Raw genomic sequence first — 24692 nt, 5'->3', positions numbered from 1 at the left:
AATAGGTGTATGTCTGTGTGTGTATATCTGTATCTCAGTCCCTGGTAGTCAGTGGTTGCTTCTGGGATCTCTGCGCTCTTCATGCACACGTCCCTTGCACATCCTGTAATATGACGCCGATGCTTGGATGATGTTATGTGCCGACTCACTGCAGGGCGAAGACAGTCAGATACAGTCAGATGTACACAGTTATACGCATATACTGTCAAATACAGCCACATGCACACCGTACCAAACACATAGTCACTTGCACACTGTCAAACGCACAGCTGCAGGCAGACAGTAACACACACAGTTACAGACCGACAGTCACACACACACAGCTACAGGCAGACAGTCACACACACACAGTCACACAATTACAGGCAGACTGTAACATAGTTACAGGCAGCACACAGTCACACACACTCAGTGACATGCAGACAGTCCCAGGTAGACAATCACAGGCAGACATTCATACATACAGGCACAGGCAGACAGTCACACACACAGTCACCAAAAGTCAGTCTCATGCACAGTCACAGGCAGACAGTCACACTCAGTCCCAGGTAAACTGTCACAGGCAGACATTCACACACACAGGCACAGGCAGACAGTCACAGACGCAGTCACAGGTAGACAGCCACAGGCAGACATTCACACACAGAGTCACAGATAGCCACAGGCAGACATTCACACACAGTCACAGATAGCCACAGGCAGACATTCACACACAGTCACAGATAGTCACAGGCAGACATTCACAGACACAGTCACAGGCAGACATTCACACACACAGTCACAGGCAGTCAAAGGCAGGGATTCACACACACAGACAGTCACAAGCAGTTTCACACACACACTCTCTCTCTCTCTCTCTTACTTACTTACTGGTGGAGGAGTGGAGTCAGTGAGTCCCTGATGTGTTGGAGTTGGGGAAGCAGGGCCTCCTTCCTGCTTCCTCTCAGTGTGCTGCAGAGAAAGGCAGCAAATGGAGGCTGGCTGTAGCCCCAATTCTCCATGCAGTACACTGTACTGCTGAATTCCCAGCCCCTGCGTGTGTGAGCTGTGTGGCTCCCGGCGCCCTGTGCAGCCACACAGCTCACAGAGTAACAAGGCCTGGAGGCACCCCCTTACCTGGTGGCTCCCCCCTAACTGGTGGCACCCGGGGCGGACCGCACCCCCCTACCCCCCCTTAGTACGCCACTGAGTACACCCTTTCAATATAGCTACTAAGTAGGTTTCTGGGACAGACAATGTAAAAATGTAGTCATATAATTTGTAACAATGTCTCAGTAACCAAAGTAGCTGTTAGTGTAAAGAGGAGAGGAGCTGAATCACTGTACTAAAGTCACCTCAAGAGTTAATGGTGAATATAAATAGATATAACCCATTAGAATAGATAACTAAATAAGTAAATAGCTATCGAGATCAATAGTAGAATGGGGGTATAGCCAGAATCAAGAACGGTAGTATGCATTTGTCTGCGGCCAAATTCGTCGGAAAAATAGTCCGTAATGCTATAAATCCCAGAGAGACCCCTCAGTGAATGTATGTTGGTAATGAAAGATCTATTGGGTATAATCTATATCGCCCTTATTAAAAATAATGGGGTATAAGTACAGGAGAATCATCATCCTATGATCAAATGATGTCAAGTGGAAACTGAAAGTAATAGGAGGACTACTATAGAAATCGCCAGGGAGGCTCGATAGTTTAGGATGCTAAAAGTTTTGTGAAATAGTCACTGCCCTAATTAGTAAACCCAATTTCTAAGTATAACCAAAGATACTATAAAGGCTAAGATAGCGAAAGGGAGAGCCTAAAGAGGAGCAAACTAGAGATCCTAAATCCTAATATACAGCCAGAACCTCTCCTACTATTGAATACAGCAAACAGGATGCCTAAACTAAATAATGACCATGTGGTCACGGTAAAAACTCAATGGCGTTTCTGCGCTGTCGTTGCGCCTTTCTTAAGGACAGGAGGGGAAGGGAGAGAACTAAGGACAGAAGGGGAAGGGATAGCACTAAGGGTGTCTGTGTATCTGTGAGTGTCTGTGTATCTGTGAGTATGTGTGTATCTGTGAGTGTCTGTGTATCTGTGAGTGTCAGTGTGCTTAATTGGCGTGTTTAATTGCCGTGTTGGCACTTTGAGGGAAAAAGAGTTGGTTTGTATTGCGGTTTGGGTACTCAGGCTCAAATATGTTCACCATCACTGGCCTAGCCTATATGCTGCAGTCCAATACATTAAAGGAACACTATAGTCACCTAAATTACTTTAGCTAAATAAAGCAGTTTTAGTGTATAGATCATTCCCCTGCAATTTCACTGCTCAATTCACTGTCATTTAGGAGTTAAATCACTTTGTTCCTGTTTATGCAGCCCTATCCACACCTCCACTGGCTATGATTGACAGAGCCTGCATGAAAAAAAAAATGGTTTCACTTTCACACAGATGTAATTTACCTTAGATAATTTTATCTCCATCTCTAAATAGAACTTTAATCACATACAGAAGGCTCTTGCAGGGTCTAGCAAGCTATTAACATAGCAGGGGATAAGAAAATCTTAATTAAACAGAACTTGAAATAAAGAAAGCCTAAATAGGGCTCTCTTTACAGGAAGTGTTTATGGAAGGCTGTGCAAGTCACATGCAGGGAGGTGTGACTAGGGTTCATAAACAAATGGATTTACCTCCTAAATGGCAGAGGATTGAGCAGTGAGGCTGAAGGCGCATGTTCTATACACCAAAACTGCTATATTAAGCTAAAGTTGTTCAGGTGACTATAGTGTCCCTTTAACCCCTTAAGGACACATGACATGTGTGACATGTCATGATTCCCTTTTATTCCAGAAGTTTGGTCCTTAAGGGGTTAACTCCCATTCTGCTTCTAATGAAGTAACAGCTAAAATAAAAAAATAAATAAATAAATAAATAAATTAACACATGTTTTTTAAAAGGACAGAAGACACAGGAAGATAAATACATGCTATTGAGCAGCAGCAGCCACAGAAGCAGCAGCAAATGTAGACTTGGGTCAGTACATTGGTCAGGCCTTCTCAACTCGTCATCAACTCATCATTATCTTCGGTATTTTTCTTCTTCCTGAGATCCTGATGAATGTTTTTTTTCTAGTGGAATAAAGTTGGTTATCAGATAGCTGGTCAAGTCACTCTGTTCTATTCTTTTGTCTGCAAGTGTAGGCTGTTTCTGTTTGACTTGTGTTCAGAGTTTTTTTTTAATTTTGTGTATGTTTGAGTGAATAATAGTATTGAATATCGATCTCTCCGATTTAGTTGTGCATGGCATGTGTTTATGTGTGATTTTGTTTTAGTTTGTGGTTAACTGTTGACTGGTAGGAGCGGATTTACAATGGCTGGATGAGTAGATGTGCGCCGTGTAATATGTGCATATATAGTGGAGTTTTTACAACACACACTCGAAGCAGAATGTAAATTTAAATTGTTAGCTTTTTTGTTAATAAAAAAGTGATGAGGGGGGATTGGTGACCTACTGACCTCTTTCACCTGGAATGTAATGTCATTATACACCTTCAGCCCACAACCAGAACCTATCCTCCAGTGTGGGACAGCATTACCCTTGAATTTTTATGGTTACAGCAATGGATTATTGCAGTAGTTGCCACTGTGCCATTTTAAATTGCCTTGAGGAAAACAAACATCAGAGAAAGATTGGGCAATTGATGGCCCACTGGCTCTCAACCCAGAGCAGACAGTCCACTTCTATAGCACCTATAGACACATGAAACACACCAGAAGGGAACTCTAGCCCATCAACCATGGCAATTTTTTTTTTGTTTGTTTAAAAGCCTGAATGTGCAGCTAGCCACCTACTCAAATGTTTCACACACAAATTCCACACCTTCAGTCCTTCAGTGTGTAAAGAAGTGCCTTAATATTTTCCAGGTGGAAAGGCAGATGGCAGTGTTCAGATAAAACATGTAGGGAAAAGATAAGAGAAAAGAGAAGGGCTAAAAATGTTAGTGAGTGAGTGGTGCAATTTGTGACTCACTCACCTGTTTCTTTAGAGGTGGCCAGGAATAAGAGCATGCATATAGCAAGTGCATAACGCTTGCATATAGAGAAGGAAATTACAGATATTTGTATTCACAGTAAACATTTACATTTTGATAAATGATATGTAGTTTAGAAGCATATATCAAGAATGTTCAAAACGTAATCTAATATATGGCATTCAAAACCACACGAAATATAGGGTTTATACTGCTGTTTTATAATCTGCTTAAAATATTGACGCTACCTTGATTTGTGATGGTTTCTGCTAACCCTCGTAAATTATTTTTTTATAAACACCCTCTCTCTTGGTTTGATTGGTCAAGTCTGTATGACAAAATCAACATAGTGTCTGGTCCTTAACTTCAATTATGGCTATCGTGTCAGGAATGGACTGAGAATACTGGAAACATGGCTGGCCAGACCTCCTTCACATAATTGTGAATGACCAAGCTATTTAGCCAAGTCACACCCAGCACACCCAAATGTCTATGAGTTCAATCATACTTGCACACACCTGGAAACTTCTATGGTCTTCTTGTCTCTAGTGGAAGGATGGGGATAGGACTAATCAAAAGGGACAGTCCACCTCTACAATAGGTGGCTATATTTCGTTTTAGGAGAAGCTTTCTTTATCAAGTCACAAATAAGGTAATACATAAATGTCATTGGATTTCAGGATGACTGTGTTCAACCATTTAGCATTGATCCAAAATATCTGGATTTCACACACACTACTTGTAAGAGAGGTCTTTGACAGTAACTTTCTTAACATAACTCAATGTTAAATCAACCTCACACGTATAAGCTACCATGAGAAGTGAGCACGGGGCAAACCTAGACTACAAGACCCCGTAAAACATCAACAACTGCTTGGAGATAGCCAGTTACCCAACTGAATTATAGTACATATTTGTGAATGGTATAGACACAGATTTATCTGCCAGCATTAAAATACATGCAGTACTGCAGATATGAATTTCTAGTTATACTATCACTATATTTTACATTTTTACACACTGTCATTAACAACCTGTTGAAGGTCGTAATGTGTTAATAAGAAAGGAAGCTTTTTAGTACATAATAATTGATAATCACAACAATTATACACTTTACACAGAATAGTATAAATAATCCAAGGATGTCAAATAAAACATCAAATCCATTTCTAGACAAAAAACGTTTGAGATTTTTCAGGTCGTTCCTCTAAAATTGTTTGGTCTTATGGTAAAAAAACATTCTTATACATACCATTTAATGAAAATGGAGATGACACCACAAGGGACCAGAAGCCTCCTTATGACCAGATGAATTTGTCTTTTAGTGGATTTTAAAAGCTACTTTACTTTAGAACTGCATTTCAAACTATTTTATTTATGTACAGGAAACCACAAAACAATCAAGAGAATAACGTTTATTTACATTGTGACTAGTAGAGACATTATCTGCCCCACTAGATCTTGCCAAGAGATATGTTGGCACCATACAGTTTCTGCGTATGAAAATTAATATTATAGTACATCTTCATGCCAATATACACACAAAGCCATGTTGACAGTAATACCGAACAAAATGATTTCAAATTACAATTTAAATGGTATGGGCTTTTAACGTTAATATTCCTTGGAGTGTAATATTTTTATCCCTATAATAAATTTTCCTTTTATTTTCCTGTTTGTGTCTCCTTTTGCTTTCTCTTGTCTGGTTGCGAAAACAACATTGTAATTAGATAATTATGTCTGCTTTTCAAATATTATGTGTTTAATGTACAAAGATTATACATCTATACACCTGTCTGCAACCTGATGTATATCAGTTTTGCAGATCCTGTTTCCTATAAATAAAGAACTTTGACACTTGTTCTAATAACTATGTTCTAAATTGATGGTTGATATTGATACATTACATTGATATTAGTCAAGGAGCTGTGAATGAATTGGAATATAAATTCATGCCATCTTTCAAATGTTGAGTACCGGACAGAGAAATAACCCACACTGACATCTGAACTGCCCCATGGTACTGTGGTCTTTGCAATGATGATGAATATGAATGGGCAATTGCGCCATTTATTTTTAGCATCACTTTTTTTTAAAGTGCCTAGAACAAGTACAAAGCGTGAGATGTATTTTTCATTAATACATCCTTAGTGTATTACAGGTGCTATTACAAGTAACATGATATACTTCACCATATACTTACAAAAGTTTGAAAAACACTTACAGGGATAACTCAAGTGAGAATTCAAAGGGAATTTCAAATTTAAGGTCAATTTAGCCAAACTGGAAAAATTCTCTAAGTCAGGTATGCTTTCAATTTGGCTACTCTGGCCTTAAATTTAATATTCTTTTGGAATTCACTTTATACCCGCACGTTAGTGAATAATCCAGATGGCTAATTTGTTATTTTTGTATTTTCCAGCTAACCTCAGATCACCACTACCAAAGTATGCCAATGCTTGCAGCTGCAAATTAGCCTGTTTCCACATTTTATTGAACTGATTCGGAATGTTATCTGACACAGTAACACTAAAACACTTACACTGTTAAAGCTGCGTAGAGTATCCAGTCTGTCTAAAAAAAAAAAAAAATACAATTGTCTATTTGAAGTTAAATTTATATTTACTATTTTTGGGTTCTCAAGAAATCTGAAGGAAATTGACAAAATGTCTTAATTGGATAAACTGACTAAATTCTTCTCTCTCTCTCTCTCTCTCTCTCTCTCTCTCTCTCTCTCTCTCTCTCTATATATATATATATATATATATATATATATATATATATATATATAAATAGCAGATCTGTAGCTAGATTATTATCTAGAGTCAATTTCCCTGCTGTTTGTAAAAGGTACAGTATTCTGCTGAGACCACTGAGTGTTTTTGTCTATTCACCATTGGCTGCAAAATTCGCCCCAAGCTGGTAAATAGAAGACTTAGACATCTTGTAGATGATCAAACAATTACCAACTGGAGCATACACTAAATATGTCTTTTTTTGGAGTTTTAAAAGTGAACTTGGCAGCATCTCTCAGGAGTGAAAATATTGGCAAGTTAAATAGAAAAATATTTAACATTAAGTGCAAATCAACATGTTCTGCTGAAAATCCAAGTGTAATTACATGCTATGGCTTTCAGCTTGGCAAAGCTGGTCAGTGCTAATTTCCCAGCCTGATAATCACTGATTTTTTTTCTCTCATCATTGCTCTACCATAAAATAACTCCAGAGCTTAGCTGCTTAATTTGTGACTGATTCAGTGATTTCGGCAGTTGAAATCATATGCTCATCTGAACAAGGAATATCCCCAGGCTGGACAAGTGTGGTGAAAAGAGGGGTGGCCTTCACAGAAAAAAGACAAGTCTGTAAGCATGAGTCCCACAGAAATAAAATCTTCAAGAGAAGTAAATATGATCCTTATATGACCTGTTTGGAATAACAATATTTAATTACATTCTAAAAAAAGTGCAAAAGCATGAATTCATGTAAGTGTCTGAAAAGTACAAAAACCATACTAATTTAGATAACATTAAGCTCACAGGCAATTTCTGCTCTCATATTGTTTCTCTAATTTTTTTTATCCCTGGTTTGTATGATTACCAGTATTATTTTTTAATTGAATTGTAAAGTGCTCAGGATAAGAGCACTATATAAGAACTGTTAAATGAAATACATTTAAAAAAAATACTTTTGAGAATCCTCTTATGTTTCAATTATTAAACAGCACAGTTCTTCTCATCAGTGATGAGTCAATGTTTTATTTCACCCAAACGGAAAAAGAACTGCTTGGTATAACTTTCTTAAAGGGACACTATAGGCACCCAGACCACTTCATCCCATTAAACTGGTCTGGGTGCAGTGTCCCTATCCATCTTTGTCCTGCAATATAATGCATTACAGCTTTTGAGAAACTGCCATGTTTACATTGCAGGATTAAGCCAGCCACTAGAGGCATTTCAGGGAGTTTACCTTAAATGACGCTTGGACATCCTCACGCTCTGCATGAGGACATCCAGTCAGTAAAATCCCCATAGGAAAGCATTGATCAGCTGACGTGGGAGGAGGAGGAATAGGCGCTGAAATCAGGTGAGTAAATAAAGGTTGTTTTTTTTAACCCTTTATGTGCTGGGGGACTGCAAGGGGGGTAGGGGTGGATCAGGGGTGCCATAGTGCTACAAATACAACTTTGTATTCCTAACACTACAGTATGCCGTTAACTTAGTTCTGCCTTGAGTGATCCATGATAAATTGCCTGTGATATTTCCGACCACCAGCAACCTGGGACAATTATTCATATTGTATCCTGTGCTTTGGATCATGATAATTGTATAGTTTTGGTTGTAGCAGGTCTGGTCAGTAAACTTCTAAATGTTACCATCCAAAATGCACATTTTTGCTAAAACTAGCTGATCTGAAAAAAAATTCAGTCATCTCTAGTTACCACTTGGATATTTTAGCCTGCATTTTACAATTCAGATTTAATTAGCTAACATTTAATGTTGTAAATAACCTTGAATCATATATATGCAGCGTCTTGAAATGGTTTGTGTACTGTTCAGGAACGTACAGGTTCGCGGTAGATTATTTTCTTTGAATATATATAGTGTGTTTAGAAGAATAGCAAATAAAAATGAGGTACCCACATTATTTTAACATGTAAATTATCCTTTTTACTTTCTTTCTGGAATGTACAACCTGGCTTTATTTTCTTCTCCTGACATAATGCAGCAAGAAATAATACAGAACTGAACACTTCCAAGAAAAGAAGTTTGGAAGAATTGGCAGTAAATCTTTGTGTTAACACGGCCTCCCTCATTCCACCGTTTCTATATATAACATCGCCAAATGAATACGACTGTTATGCGATGCTTGAAGGACAATCTTGTTTTATGTGCATGGCTGGTTCTGTTCTTTTACCTGCATTTTAATATTCAGGAAGGAAGAAACTGCCTTTTAAAAATAATGAATTTTGTTTACTCTGCTTGCGAAATAGTTTGCAAAAACAAGTCTCTGCAGCTTTAAAATATGATGTTTATCTGCCAATTAAATGAGCTTATTAGAGGTCTCAACATGACAAAATAGGACCGTCAAGCATCTTCTACACTGCTGGCTCCATAATGAAAGTGATAGTACTTATTTTGTGCACCTGCAGTGGTTATTTTGTGTCGCTGAGCATTATGGGAGCACAATCTAACAGCAGCTGAAGGTGGAGTTGTCAGATTCAACATCTGTAACTCATCATGTAGTCCATCTGTATACTTGCAGTGAGCACATGGAAAGACCTACTACGTTCAGTATGTAGAGTTAATTTTGGACATGAAGGATTTCAATGCTGCAATCAAAGAGGAATTCCAAACCAAATGGTTGTTTAATTTACCAAAGCCCTCCTATAGCTTATGAATGTTACGTCTTACATGGTAGCATTTTTAATGTGTTGCCATTTACCATGTAAATTCTAAATGGTCCGGGGGAAACATGGTGGACCTGGTATCCTTAGCCATAGTACTTGTCAACTAATGGAAGCATGGGAAAGCACAAAGTTTGGCCTTGATCAGAGTATCTAGTGGAATGAAGATTGTGGTCTGGTGCAGCCGGAAGGAATTGCTGCATGTAGGATAATATTCCAAAGGCGTTCAGTGAAAAGACGTTTTTGTCACATTATTGCACTCCAGATAAACATCAGATTCATCCACATCATTGAAAGGAAGCCCATTTTCGGGTATATGCTCAGAGACTGTGCTTCGTGTCGTCACACGTGTGACGCTAGGAGAAGATCGTCTAGAACCCAGCCTCTTTGCTCTTCCGTGGCACATGACTTCTTTGAACATCTCGCGGAATCGTGTAGATAAGAGGTTGTAGAGGATGGGGTTAACGGCAGAGCTGAGGTAAAATAACACCCCAGAGATCACATGCACAAAAGAGAATACCTGATGCATATAGCTTGTCCAGTTTTCAATAAAGCTCCAGAATAGCCGCTCTGTGTGAAAGGGGGCCCAGCAGATTCCGAAAACCACCACCAGGATAACTGCAGGAACAAAAAGAGAGTTTATGAAGATAGAACATGCAGACATCTCATACAAAGTGTCAAACGGTTTAACATTTAGATATAACACAGGCACAAAATAATCATATAATAGATCAGACTTCCCCAAACTCTGGCCCTCCAGATGTTGCTGAACTAAAATTCCCATGATTCCATGAATGAACTAGATAGGCTGAGAATCATGGGAGTTGTAGTTCAGCAACAACTGGAGGGCCGGAGTTTGGGGAAGCCTGTTATAGATTATGTATAGAAAAATCGGGGGTGGAGGGAAACCTTGAAAACACCATTAGAAAAACCTATAAAGTAAATAAAACATGATTCTTGTAAACTCCTGCGTAAATGAGTTTAATAAAAGGTACTATTAAGTCACAGACTTCCATGCTACACCACATGACACAGTACTCTGTGTCGAACAGAGTGCAGTAGTGGTGGTTAAGCATACAAATAGTCCTCAAAAGAAGCAGAATTTTCACATTCACTATATTTACAAATATATGTAAATTGTGACATATGTAGTAAAATAATACAATTTCTTAAAAAAGAGAAAAAATGGAACACAAAGAATTCTCATAAATTTGGCTAGCTAGACACATACACGTTAATAACAAGTCAAAAAATTTATATTATTTTATCCTTTTTCTCTGAGTGTTGCTCCTGTGAGCTATTGACTGTGGAGAGAATATCTGAAAATAATATCAATCAGCAATCTAGTATTCTTGTATCTCTCCAGGCTTTGCATAGCCAGTACATCCTATGGGTCATGGCCTTTGCAATGGTCCCTACGTCTGCTGTAAGCTATATGATACCTGCATCCTAATTTTAGCAGATATGATGTCTGCTTGATTTATTGACATTTCCAGAACATCACCAGCTTTGATTGTCATTTCAGAGTTTCCCAGAATTCTAAATATCTTCTTACCTTGGCTTGCTCAAAATGACCTTGATTCACTTTACCAACTCAAGTTAACAAACTTCATTATATCCAGCCATGTATTCTATGTGAAATCTGTATGGCTTATATTATTTTCAAGCATCCTCTTAAGATACATAGTCAGATTTCTTTTTGGATGATTTAAAATTCCCTCCTTAGGGGAACATACCCACCTACATAACAACTTAAAAGGACACTATAGTCACCAGAACAACTACAGCTTATTGTAGCTGTTCTGGTGAGTATAGCCTGTTCCTGCAGGCTTTTTAATGTAAATACTGCCATTTCAGAGAAACAGCCGTATTTATATTACAGCCTGGAAACACTTCTAGAAGTCACTCCTTAAATTGCCACTAGAGGTGCTTCCTAGATCAGATGGTCAGCGCCTCCACGCTCTGAATGGACACACTGAACTTTCCCCATAAAGATGCATTGATTCAATTCAACACTATAGGCACCACACCATGGGAGATCAGCCCTCGAATCGGGTAGTACAGTAGGGATATCTTAACCCTTACACTGCTGGGGAGGATGGGGGGACATAAATTGCCATAAGCCTTTTTGTAAATGCTTATTACATACATCATTACATAATGACAATTTTTTTTTTTTAAATGCAGTATATGTTGTGTTGGAAAGGGGTTAAAGGAATATGTAACTGGTGCAGTGAAAACACTTATCTAAATGACGGTAAATGTGTTTTCTGATCATAGCACAAAGATGCTTAGATACTCCTAATGATACTTTAAACAGTATTGACAGAATTTAATAGCATTGAGGAGCTGATAGGAAAAAGGAAATTAAGCTATAAGTAAAGGCTGGAGTTGGAGAGAAAATGATCAATGACAGAAAGGAATACAACTGGGATTGGAAAATGACTGAAATTATTAAGAAGGAATCTCAGCAATCAAGAAGGAGAAGGGAAAGGCAGTGGTAAAGGGGAATACGTTAACTTATACATAGAATCTATGACACAAATCCCTTCATAGTTAAGAAATGCCAATTTGTTGTTGGTAGTATCCTTAATACCAATAGATTAACATGCTTACTCTAATACTTTGTAAACAGAATAAATTTGAAAAGCGTTAAACTTTCATATGTGAATAAAACTCTTTTTAAAATCAATCTATTTAAATGAGCAGAGTAAGTACCATAACTACTACAGTCCAGTAAAGTCATTATGGTTCTGATGTCATCTCCTGGATCTGTGTCAAACCAATTTCAAGAGGATTGGTACACATAGAGGGACCCATCAGATGCCAGCAGCCCTGCCCCCTCACAGTATTGGTAATGTGAAAGTCACACTATAGTGCAGTGTGTGTGTGAGTTGATTAAAGGGGAGCTTCATGAGGCTAGTGTGCATGAGCACAAATTGCTTCACTGCGCCAAACAGAATCTCCTCATAGAGATCCATTGATTCATTGCATTTCTATGGGGAGTGTTCAGCATCTCCATGTAGAGCATGCAAATGCTTAATGTTGATCCTGCAATCTTTGCAGAACCAAACCCAGAAAGCCCATCCAGTGACTGTCCAAGTGAAAAACACTAGAGGTGGCTTAGGCAGCACCTACACTGCTCAGGCTGCAGGGACAGACTCTGTTTGCCCAGAACCACTACATTAACCCCTTAACGCCGTTACGGCATTCTATGTCGTCCCGCATTAAAAGGGCTTTAAAGCCGTTGCGGCGGCATAGAACGCCGTAACGGCTTAAGCCCCAGGAGGTCCGGCGTACTCACCTCCGCCGCAATCCTCTTCTGGAGGGCTGCCTGACAGCCCAGGCAGCTCTCCCCCGGCAAATGAGGCCCCCGAGGGCCCTGTGATCGCTCTCAAAGAGCGATCACATGGCCCCCTATAGCTGGCTGTTGACCTGCCAGCAGGGGGACTGTCTGAAATGTCAGACAGTCCCCCTTCTGGTGGGAAGAATAAAAAAAAATCATTCAACATGTTAAGAAATAAAATAAATGTGTGTGTGTGTATATATAGAAAGGGAACGCATTAGAAACCACCGGTCAAGCATCAGGGTAGCATACCGGGACAATGGCTCCGAACTGCCCGTGGCGAAACATTTCTTGGAAGCTGGACATGCCCTTACAACCCTTAAACTGATGGCGATTGACCAAGTACCACCACCAAGACGAGGAGGCGATAGAAAGAAGATGCTCCTACAGAGAGAAATATATTGGATTAGGACTTTGGAAACAACTACACCCAAAGGTCTTAATGAGAAATACTCGCTATCAGTCTTTCTCTGACCAACCTGGTGGTCTCCACAGACATCTGAGTTTTGACAGTTTTGCACTGACTCCAGATGGGGGGCTAACATACCCATAGGCCCACCCTTGGGGACAGGCCGACTGAGTAACACCCCGATGATGGACGAGTAAAACATGTGTTGGGGGTCTAATGTTGCGAGTCCCGCAAGCTATCGATGAAGGACCCATGGACCGTACATAGAAAATGTAGATGGTCTTGGGTGGGTGACTGAGAACCACATGCATGGTACCCTTATTTTTGATATACCCTTGAATATGAGTTTGTTCCTAGAAGATGTAGGTCCACATAGGAAATGTATGTTGGAATACAGAATGCATCAGAGGGAATGGCTCTGGGTTTCACCGTCTAGATAGAAAGGTGTTGTTCTTCTACGGTTGCTTGATATAGGATGACCCTAAGATTTTTTCATTCATTAAGTGTAACCCCGGGGTTCGTATTTCGGAGGCATGAGTAACTTGATGGAGGCTCAACAATAGTTTCCAACTGACATATTTGTTAGGATTCTTGATCAGCTTATGGAGAGGTGATCCTTGGAGACTAAGACAATAGGCATGACTAGCCGAGATTTATGTGGTTATATGAAATATGAAACTTGGAAATCTGTGATTCTGTAAATATGTAAATATGTAAATTTGTAATATATTGTGGCTATAGAGTGGTACGGGATATGTACTGCAGATAGGACGTTTAGGTGGACCTAAGAAAGGAGTTGGTTGGTTTTGAGCAGTCAACTGGGACAGCTCTGTTCAATTGATGCGGTCCAATAGTCATAATATATGCCATAGTCCCTTTAAGCAAATCTGGTTTGGATACATTAGGCTTGGACTGTTTAAATCTCTGGCCATTAGTATAAATTTGTTTTTAATTTGAATGCAGTAAGTAACATAGATACGAATTGTCAGAATCTATGGAGTTGTTTGAGGTTTGAGTGTAACTTATGCCCTTAGTTGTTTGTTGGTATCTGATCCCCATGGTAACCCAGTGTAAACGACTGGCTCCAGAAATGACACATGCGCAGTAACGCGAGCGCCGTGACGCAAGCGTCATGACGCATGCGTAAAGACGCACGATGACATCATCAGATAGCGCCCGACATTTTCGGCGCGAAAATGATCCGGGATGCTCGGAGGGGAGGTCCAGACCCAGGAGGGGTGAGTTTATTGATTGCTTAGTGAGGGTACTTAAGGAGGAGCTGTATGCATGTGTAATATGTCCTGATGAAAGTCTAGAATCGCTAGACTGAAACGTTGATATTTTATTTTGGAACAATAAAAGTTATTTTTTATGAAGAAGTCCTTGGAGTGCTGTCAATTCTACCTTCTATATATATATATATATATATATATATATATATATAATATATGTATATTGTTACGGTACCCTCAGCATGAACTGTACAAATCACCGTTTAGTGAATACTCCCCGTCCGTCATAACCCAGGCTGCATGTATATCCAGTATAACCATACGAACCGCAAGCAAGGGAACGCTGTAAACTCCCGAACGGGGTCCGTACGGACAGTCCACTTCACAAACTCCAAACTCCCGAATCGTTAATAGCAACAGCACGCAAATAACTCCCAAGCGTCTAATAATTCCATCCAGCAGTCTCTAGTCGTCAGTAATAAATCCCCCCCCTCCAATAACGAGACCAAGCTCCGCATTGAGGGTAAAACAAAAACTGGCTTTACTGTGGGCTACCCGCCCATATTTATGCAGGTCTCCCACTTGGTGGACACTCCCCTAGGCGACCAAATGGGAGACTGTAATGGCAGACAGACATATGGCACTTTTGGACATACAGGCACAAAATATTCCCACAATGCATCCCGGTTTCCTCCCCTCTGCCCTGGAGATAATCAAGAAGTAATTCAATTATCCCCAGGACAGAGGCAAATCGCCATTTTACATTCAACACATAAAAACACAATAAAATATATAACTTTGCATTTGTCGAACGCTATCCATACGTATCACATATCCCCAGATAGCCTGGATCTGAGTGTATATAATTGGCGAATAGCGCTCAGATCCCATACGCATAGTTCAATCGCCATGGAGTCAAAGTCTATTACAGTTCTTCGGTATGCGATTGACTCCATGGGAAGGCTATCTGGGGTAAGTCCATTCGTGCCTTTAAACCTCCCGAACGGCCGGTGTTCGTGCACTTCTGTCGATCGAGAAGGGAGGTTGATGGCTTCAGCGGTATTCGGTTGAAAAGTGTCCGTTTTCAGTTCCATGAAATCAATGCCGAACACTGCTGGTCTTTCGCATGGTTTAAAATGGCCGCCGCCTCGTGGTCGACATACGAACGACGACCACCCTGTATTCGGTTTTAATTGAGATATACATGTATAATTAAAATAATAAATAAATAAAATAATAAAATAATAAAATATATTGAAACTAAATTTTATATACATTTTATATATTCATATGTAATTTCATTCTAACTGTATTTTTTTATTAATATATATATATATATATATATATATATATATATATATATATATAAATATATATTGGTAACAAAAAAAACTTAGAATGACATTCTATATATTTATTTATTTATTTATTATTGCTATGTATAAAGCGCACACAGATTCCGCAGCGCTGTACAATTAGTGGAGAAACGTACAATATACACATACAAATACAAGAGGTAAGAGAGCCCTGCCCGTAAGCTGATATCTAGCCATTGGAGCACTTTTATACAAAGTGCTTGGCTAGATGGCCCGTGAGCTTACAATCTAAAGGAAACCATGGGGATTTGAGACAAGAGGTAGCAGGGATATAGATAGATATATATATAGATATATCTATCTATATATAAAATACAAATAACCGCAAATATATATATATAGACAAATACATATAATTACATAAAAGATTACATTAGTATACACGTAGAATTTAAATACCTATAAATGCATATATATTAAAATTCTACATGTATATTTAAGTAATCTTTTAACATAATTATGTGATTTGATTAATTACAATTTGATTGGCATGCCTGATAACACAGGGAGAAAGTGCAGAGAATTTAATTCGCAAGCACTATATTTGACCCTGTAACTCTCCAAGACACCATAAAACCTGTACATAGGGAGTACTGTTTTACTCGGGAGACTTCGTTGAACTCAAATATTAGTGTTTCAAACTGTATTACAACGATGATATTTTAAGTAAAAGTGAAGTTTTTTGCATTTTTTTTACAAACGAACGGCACTTTTATGGACTATATTATTGTTGTAATATGTTTTACAGGTTTAAAACACTAATAGTTGTGTTTAGTGAAGTCTCCCGAGAATAACAGTACCCCTCATGTACAGGTTTTATGGTGTTTTTGAAAGTTAGAGAGTCTCATATAAGGCTTGCATTTCATTTTTTTGACTTTGAAATTTGCCAGATTGGTTATGTTGACTTTGAGAGCATATGGTAGCCCAGGAATGAGAATTACCCCCATGATGGCATACCATTTGCAAAAGTAGACAACCCAAGGTATTGCAAGTGGGGTATGTCCAGTCTTTCTTAGTAGCCACTTAGTCACAAACACTGTTAAATATTAGTTTTTTGCTTTTTTCACACAAAAACAAATATGAACGCTAACTTTGGCCAGTGTTTGTGACTGCTCTGTGGTTTGAACTTTAATTACATACAGGAGGCTCATGTAGGGTCTAGCAAGCTATTAATAGAGCAGAAGATAAGAAATGTTAAATTTAACCAAATTTGCAGTAAAGGAAGTGTAAAGATTAAAATACTCTTTACAGGAAGTGTTTAGGAAGGCTGTGTAAGTCACATGCAGGGAGGTGTGTCTAGGGCTTTATACACAATGTGACACAATTTGACTTTACTCCTAAATAGCAGATAATTGAGCAATAAGACTGCAGGAGCATGATCTATACACCAAAAGCACTCCATTAAACTAGACTACTTATGGCCATTGTCAAGACTAGTGATGTACCGAACTGTCCGCCGGCGAACAGTTCACGGCGAACTTAGCGTGTTCGCGTTCACCGCGGCGGACGGACACATGCGCAGTTCGATCCGCCCCCTATTCGTCATCATTGGGCAAACTTTGACCCTGTGCCTCTCGGTCAGCAGACACATTCCAGCCAATCAGCAGCACTCCCTCCCTTCCACACCCTCCAACCTCCCTCCCAGCATCCATTTTCGATTCATTCGGAAGATGCATGCTTAGTGAGAGGAGGGAAAGTTTAGCTGCTGCTGATTAGATAGGGAAATTGATAGCTAGGCTAGGGTATTCAGTGTCCACTACAATCCGGAAGGACTCATCTGATCTCTGCTGTAAGGACAGCACCCCAAAAAGCCCTTTTTAGGGCTATAACATCAGGCTGCTTTTTTTTTTTTTTTTTTTTCCTGTGTAATGTAATTGCAGGTACCTGCCTGCCAGCTTCTGTGTGAGGTTCACATTGGATACTGTGCCTATTTGCCCCGTGCCACCACTCATATCTGTTTTAACAATTGGTTAAGCTTTACATTTAAAATAAATATGTTTTTTTCACTGTAATAGAAGAGCAGTTGCCTGCCTGCCAGCTTCTGTGTGAGGTTGGATGCCTTGCCCATTTGCACAGTCAGTGCCACCACTCATATCTGTTTTAACAATTGGTTAAGCTTTAGATTTAAAATAAATAATTTTTTTTCACTGTAATAGAAGAGCAGTTGCCTGCCTGCCAGCTTCTGTGTCAGGTTGGATGCCTTGCCCATTTGCACAGTCAGTGCCACAACTCATATCTGTTTTAACAATTGGTTAAGCTTTAGATTTTAAATAAATCATTTTTTTCACTGTAATAGAAGAGCAGTTGCCTGCCTGCCAGCTTCTGTGTGAGGTTCACATTGGATACTGTGCCCACTAGCCTAGTGCCACCACTCATATCTGTTTTAACAATTGGTTAAGCTTTAGATTTAAAATAAATATTTTTTTTTTACTGTAATAGAAGTGCAGTTGCCTGCCTGCCAGCTTCTGTGTCAGGTTGGATGCCTTGCCCATTTGCACAGTCAGTGCCACCACTCATATCTGTTTTAACAATAGCTTAAGCTTTATATTTTAAAGAAATTATTTTTTTTCACTGTAATAGAAGATCAGTTAGTTGTCTGCAAGCGTCTGGGTGTCAGGCCTACTTCAGCGTGTGCTCTGCAGACCTGTGCCAGCGTGCTTTGACAGTTGCCACTCATATCTGGTGTCTCTTTAGCGTGCTTTTACAAAGAAAAAAGGTTTCCAGTGTAAGCTAATAGCAGACAGTCAGTGACCTTCAAGCGGCTCTGTCAGGCCTTCCTTCAGCATGTGCCCTGCACAACCCTGCCAGCGTGCTTTGACAGTTGCCACTCATATCTTGTGTCTCTATAGCGTGCTTTTACAACCAAAATTTTGTTTCTACTGTAATAGAAGAGCAGTTGCCTGCCTGCCAGCTTTTGTGTGAGGTTCACATTGGATACTGTGCCCACTAGCCCAGTGCCACCACTCATATCTGTTTTAACAATTGGTTAAGCTTTAGATTTAAAATAAATATTTTTTTTCACTGTAATAGAAGAGCAGTTAGTTGTCTGCAAGCGTCTGTGTTTCAGGCCTACTTCAGCGTGTGCTCTGCAGACCTGTGCCAGCGTGCTTTGACAGTTGCCACTCATATCTGGTGTCTCTTTAGCGTGCTTTTACAAAGAAAAAAGGTTTCCAGTGTAAGCTAATAGCAGACAGTCAGTGTCCTTCAAGCGGCTCTGTCAGGCCTTCCTTCAGCGTGTGCCCTGCACAACCCTGCCAGCGTGCTTTGACAGTTGCCACTCATATCTTGTGTCTCTATAGCGTGCTTTTACAACCAAAATTTTGTTTCCACTGTAATAGAAGAGCAGTTGCCTGCCTGCCAGCTTCTGTGTGAGGTTCACATTGGATACTGTGCCCACTAGCCCAGTGCCACCACTCATATCTGTTTTAAGAATTGGTTAAGCTTTAGATTTAAAATATTTTTTTTCACTGTAATAGAAGAGCAGTTAGTTGTCTGCAAGCGTCTGTGTTTCAGGCCTACTTCAGCGTGTGCTCTGCAGACCTGTGCCAGCGTGCTTTGACAGTTGCCACTCATATCCGGTGTCTCTTTAGTGTGCTTTTACAAAGAAAAAAGGTTTCCAGTGTAAGCTAATAGCAGACAGTCAGTGTCCTTCAAGCGGCTCTGTCAGGCCTTCCTTCAGCGTGTGCCCTGCACAACCCTGCCAGCGTGCTTTGACAGTTGCCACTCATATCTTGTGTCTCTATAGCGTGCTTTTACAACCAAAATTTTGTTTCCACTGTAATAGAAGAGCAGTTGCCTGCCTGCCAGCTTCTGTGTGAGGTTCACATTGGATACTGTGCCTACTAGCCCAGTGCCACCACTCATATCTGTTTTAACAATTGGTTAAGCTTTAGATTTAAAATAAATATTTTTTTTTTACTGTAATAGAAGAGCAGTTAGTTGTCTGCAAGCGTCTGTGTTTCAGGCCTACTTCAGCGTGTGCTCTGCAGACCTGTGCCAGCGTGCTTTGACAGTTGCCACTCATATCTGGTGTCTCTTTAGCGTGCTTTTACAAAGAAAAAAGGTTTCCAGTGTAAGCTAATAGCAGACAGTCAGTGTCCTTCAAGCGGCTCTGTCAGGCCTTCCTTCAGCGTGTGCCCTGCACAACCCTGCCAGCGTGCTTTGACAGTTGCCACTCATATCTTGTGTCTCTATAGCGTGCTTTTACAACCAAAATTTTGTTTCCACTGTAATAGAAGAGCAGTTGCCTGCCTGCCAGCTTCTGTGTGAGGTTCACATTGGATACTGTGCCTACTTGCCCAGTGCCACCACTCATATCTGTTTTAACAATTGGTTAAGCTTTACATTTAAAATAAATATTTTTTTTTCACTGTAATAGAAGAGCAGTTAGTTGTCTGCAAGCGTCTGTGTTTCAGGCCTACTTCAGCGTGTGCTCTGTAGACCTGTTCCAGCGTGCTTTGACAGTTGCCAATCATATTTGGTGTCTCTATAGCGTGCTTTTAAAACCAAAATTTGTTTTTCACTGTTATAGATTGAATAGCAGTTACTTGTCTTCAAGCGGGTGTCTCAGGCCCAGTGGTGTATCCTGGTTTTGTGCTGCCCTAGGCAGGACAAAACTCAGGCGCCCCCCTCCCGCCCACGCCACCCCCACCCAACCCTCCCCCCCCGCCCGCGCCACCCCCACCCAACCCTTCCCCCGTCCCGCCTTCTAAATACACACACACACATTCACTGACAAATACGCATACACTAGGTAACAGAAACACACACACACACACACTAACACACACACTCACTAGCAGATACACACACACACACAGTCTAACAGACAAACACACTAACATACACACACACACACTTACAGACACACACACACTAACACACACACTGACACACACACACACAGACCCACACACTAACAGACACACACAGACACACTAACAGACACACACACACTTACAGACATACACACACTAACAAACACACACTAACAGACATACACACACACACACACACACTAACAGACATACGCACACACTAACAGACACACACACACTTACAGACATACACACACACTAACAGACACACACTTACAGACATACACACACACAGACACACTAACAGACATACACAGACATACAAACACACTCACTCACTCACATATTTAATACATTTTTTTTTTTTAAATTTAACCCCCCCCAGCCTCCTTACCTTTGGGAATGCTGGGGGGGTATCTGTCTCCCTGGTGGTCCAGTGGCTGCTGGGCAGTGCGGGTGGGTGGGCGGGCGGCGAGGGAGCACTTCCTCTGAGCTGTCTGCTCAGCTCCCTCGCGCGCCGCAGAGTGATGCTGGGAGGCGGAGCCGGAATATGACGTCATATTCCGGCTCCCAGCCTCACTCTGCGGCGCGCGAGGGAGCTGAGCAGACAGCTCAGAGGAAGTGCTCCCTCGCTGCCCGCCCACCCACCCGCACTGCCCAGCAGCCCGCCGGCCGCCCAGCATGCCTTGTTAGCCGCAAGGCTAACAAGACATTTGCCTTGGGCATTTGGGGGCGGCTTTTTTGCCGCCCCCTGAAAAATGCCGCCCAAGGCAAATGCCTTGTTTGCCTCGCGGCTAATACGCCCCTGCTCAGGCCTACAGTGTGTGCTCTGCAGAACTGTTCCAGTGCACATTGCCAATCATATCTGGTGTCTCTATAGCGTGCTTTTAAAACCAAAATTTGTTTTTCACTGTTATAGATTGAATAGCAGTTACTTGTCTTCAAGCGGCTCTGTCAGTCCTTCCTTCAGCGTGTGCTCTGCAGAACTGTTCCAGTGCACATTGCCAATCATATCTGGTCTCACAGTAGCTTGCACGCATAGTACCACTAATCCCCCAAAAAATGATAGGCAGAGGCAGGCCACCCCGCAGGAGCCGTCGTGGTCGTGGTGCTGTGATTCCCTTTTGCCCTAGAATAATGCCCAGTTTTCAGAAGCCACGTACCCTGAACTTGAAAAGTTCTGAGGACTTAGTTGACTGGCTAACACAGGACACCCAATCTTGTACAGCCTCCGCTCGGAACCTTGACGCACCATCCTCCTCCAGCTTAGCTTCAGGCACCTCTCAAGATAGCACTCACCCGCCTGCCGCCACCACCAAAACTAGCACCACAGCGGCTTTACTTGGTATGTCAGAGGAGTTATTCACACACCCGTTTGAAGAAATGAGTGATGCGCAACCATTATTGCTAGAGGATGTAGATAACAGGGATATGTCTCAGGCAGGCAGCATTAAACACATGGAGGTACGGTGTGATGATGATGATGTTGTACCCGCTGCTGCTTCCTTTTCTGAGTTGTCAGATACAAGCGAAGCGGTTGATGATGATGATGCGTCCATGGATGTCACGTGGGTGCCCACTCGGCAAGAAGAAGAACAGGGCGAAAGTTCAGATGGGGAGACAGAGAGGAGGAGGAGGAGACGAGTTGGAAGCAGGGGGGTTCGTCGCAAGGAGCTAGTGGCACAGTCAGACAGCATGCATCGGCACCCGGGGTCAGCCCGACAGCACGCCAATCAACGCATGCTGTGTCCATAACCAGAATGCCGTCATTGCAGAGCTCAGCAGTGTGGCATTTTTTTTGTGTGTCTGCCTCGGACAACAGCGATGCCATTTGCAACCTGTGCCAAAGGAAACTGAGTCGTGGGAGGTCCAACACCCACCTAGGTACAACTGCTTTGCGTAGGCACATGATCTCACATCACAAACGCCTATGGGATCAACACATGAGTACAAGCAGCACGCCTACTCTAAGCCGCCATCCTCCTCCTGGTCCAGCATCTTCAGCCACGTCAACCACTGCTGTCCTTCTTGCCCCCTCTCAACCATCCGCCACTCCGTCTCCCGCCTTGAGCAGTTCCCGCTCATCTGCCCACAGTCATGTGTCTGTCAAGGACATGTTTGAGCGTAAGAAGCCAATGTCACCAAGTCACCCCCTTGCCCAGCGTCTGACAGCTGGCTTGTCCGAACTATTAGCCTGCCAGCTTTTACCATACAATCTGGTTGAGTCTGAGGCGTTCAAAAAATTTGTAGCTATTGGGACACCGCAGTGGAAGGTACCCGGCCGGAATTTCTTTTCACAAAAGGCAATCCCCAACTTGTACTCGATTGTGCAAAAGGAAGTCATGGCATGTCTGGCACACAGTGTTGGGGCAAGGGTCCATCTGACCACTGATACCTGGTCTGCAAAGCATGGTCCGGGCAGGTATATCACCTACACTGCGCATTGGGTAAACCTGCTGACGGCTGACAAGCAAGGAATGCGTGGCATTGCAGAGGAGTTGGTGACACCGCCACGAATTGCAGGCAGTCCTGCTGCCACCTCCTCTACTCCTCCTACTCCATCCTCTTCCATAACCTCCTCGGCTGAGTCCTCTTGTGCCGCTGCTTCTTGCTCCACATCAACGGCACCCCCCCAGCTCCCCAGGTACTATTCCACATCCCGGATACGGCAGTGTCACGCCGTCTTGGGTTTGACTTGCTTGAAAGCAGAGAGTAAAACCGGACAAGCACTCCTGTCCGCCCTGAACGCACAGGTGGAAAAGTGGCTGACTCCGCAGCAACTGGATATCGGCAAAGTGGTGTGTGACAACGGAAAAAATTTGATAGCGGCATTGAAGTTGGGCAAGTTGACACATGTGCCGTGCATGGCACATGTGTGTAATCTGATCGTACAACGCTTTGTGCATAAGTACACAGGCTTACAGGACGTCCTGAAGCAGGCCAGGAAGGTGTGTGGCCATTTCAGGCGTTCCTACACGGCCATGGCTCACTTTGCCGATATCCAGCGGCGAAACAACATGCCAGTGAGGCGCTTGATTTGCGACAGCCCTACACGTTGGAATTCAACACTCCTAATGTTCGACCGCCTGCTCCAACAAGAAAAAGCTGTTAATGAATATTTGTATGACCGGGGTGCTAGGACAGCCTCTGGGGAGCTGGGAATTTTTTTGCCACGTTACTGGACGCTCATGCGCAATGCCTGTAGGCTCATGCGTCCTTTTGAGGAGGTGACAAACCTAGTCAGTCGCACCAAAGGCACCATCAGCAACATCATATCATTTGTTTTCTTCATGGAGCGTGCCCTGCGAAGAGTGCTGGATCAGGCTGTAGATGAGCGTGAAGAGGAAGAGGAAGAGTTGTGGTCACCATCACCACCAGAAACAGCCTTATCAGCATCGCTTGCTGGACCTGCGGCAACGCTGGAAGAGGATTGTGAGGAAGAGGAGTCAGAGGAGGATTGTAGCTTTGAGGAGGAGGAGGAGGAGCAAGACCAAACACAACAGGCATCCCAGGGTGCTCGTTGTCACCTATCTGGTACCCGTGGTGTTGTACGTGGCTGGGGGGAAGAACATACCTTCAATGACATCAGTGAGGAGGAGGAACGGGAAATGAGTAGCTCGGCATCCAACCTTGTGCAAATGGGGTCTTTCATGCTGTCCTGCCTGTTGAGGGACCCTTGTATAAAAAGGCTGAAGGAGAACGACCTGTACTGGGTGTCCACGCTACTAGACCCCCGGTATAAGCAGAAAGTGGCGGAAATGTTACCCAATTACAACAAGTCGGAAAGGATGCAGCATTTGCAAAATAAATTAAAAAGTATGCTTTACACAGCGTATAAGGGTGATGTCACAGCACAACGTGAATCTAACAGGGGGAGAGGTGGAAGTCATCCTCCTCCTCCTCCTCCCACGACCACGCCGGCAAGGACAGGACGCTTTAAAGACGTGTTGTTGATGGAGGACATGCGGACCTTTTTAAGTCCTATGCATCGCCACAGCCCTTCGGGATCCACCCTCAGAGAGCGACTGAGAGCAGACTACCTCGCATTAACAGCAGATATCGACACTCTGAGGAGCGATGAACCACTTGACTA

General features: G+C 42.0%; 1 protein-coding gene across 1 annotated transcript in view; it reads right to left on the bottom strand.

Annotated features, from left to right (window-relative positions):
- Window positions 1–9266: 9266 nt before the first annotated feature.
- The window catches only part of NMUR1 (neuromedin U receptor 1), a 118129-nt gene continuing 102703 nt past the window's right edge, over window positions 9267–24692 (bottom strand). The window contains exon 3 of the mRNA XM_063441100.1: window positions 9267–10037. Coding sequence (XP_063297170.1) covers window positions 9646–10037 — 392 coding nt within the window. The 3' untranslated portion in view covers window positions 9267–9645. The remainder of the gene's footprint in view (window positions 10038–24692) is intronic.

This window comes from Pelobates fuscus, chromosome 2 (genome assembly GCF_036172605.1).
Source record: "Pelobates fuscus isolate aPelFus1 chromosome 2, aPelFus1.pri, whole genome shotgun sequence".
Taxonomy (NCBI): domain Eukaryota; kingdom Metazoa; phylum Chordata; class Amphibia; order Anura; family Pelobatidae; genus Pelobates; species Pelobates fuscus.
The sequence above is the reverse complement of the archived record's forward strand: the minus strand, read 5'-3'. Positions and strand labels throughout refer to the sequence as shown.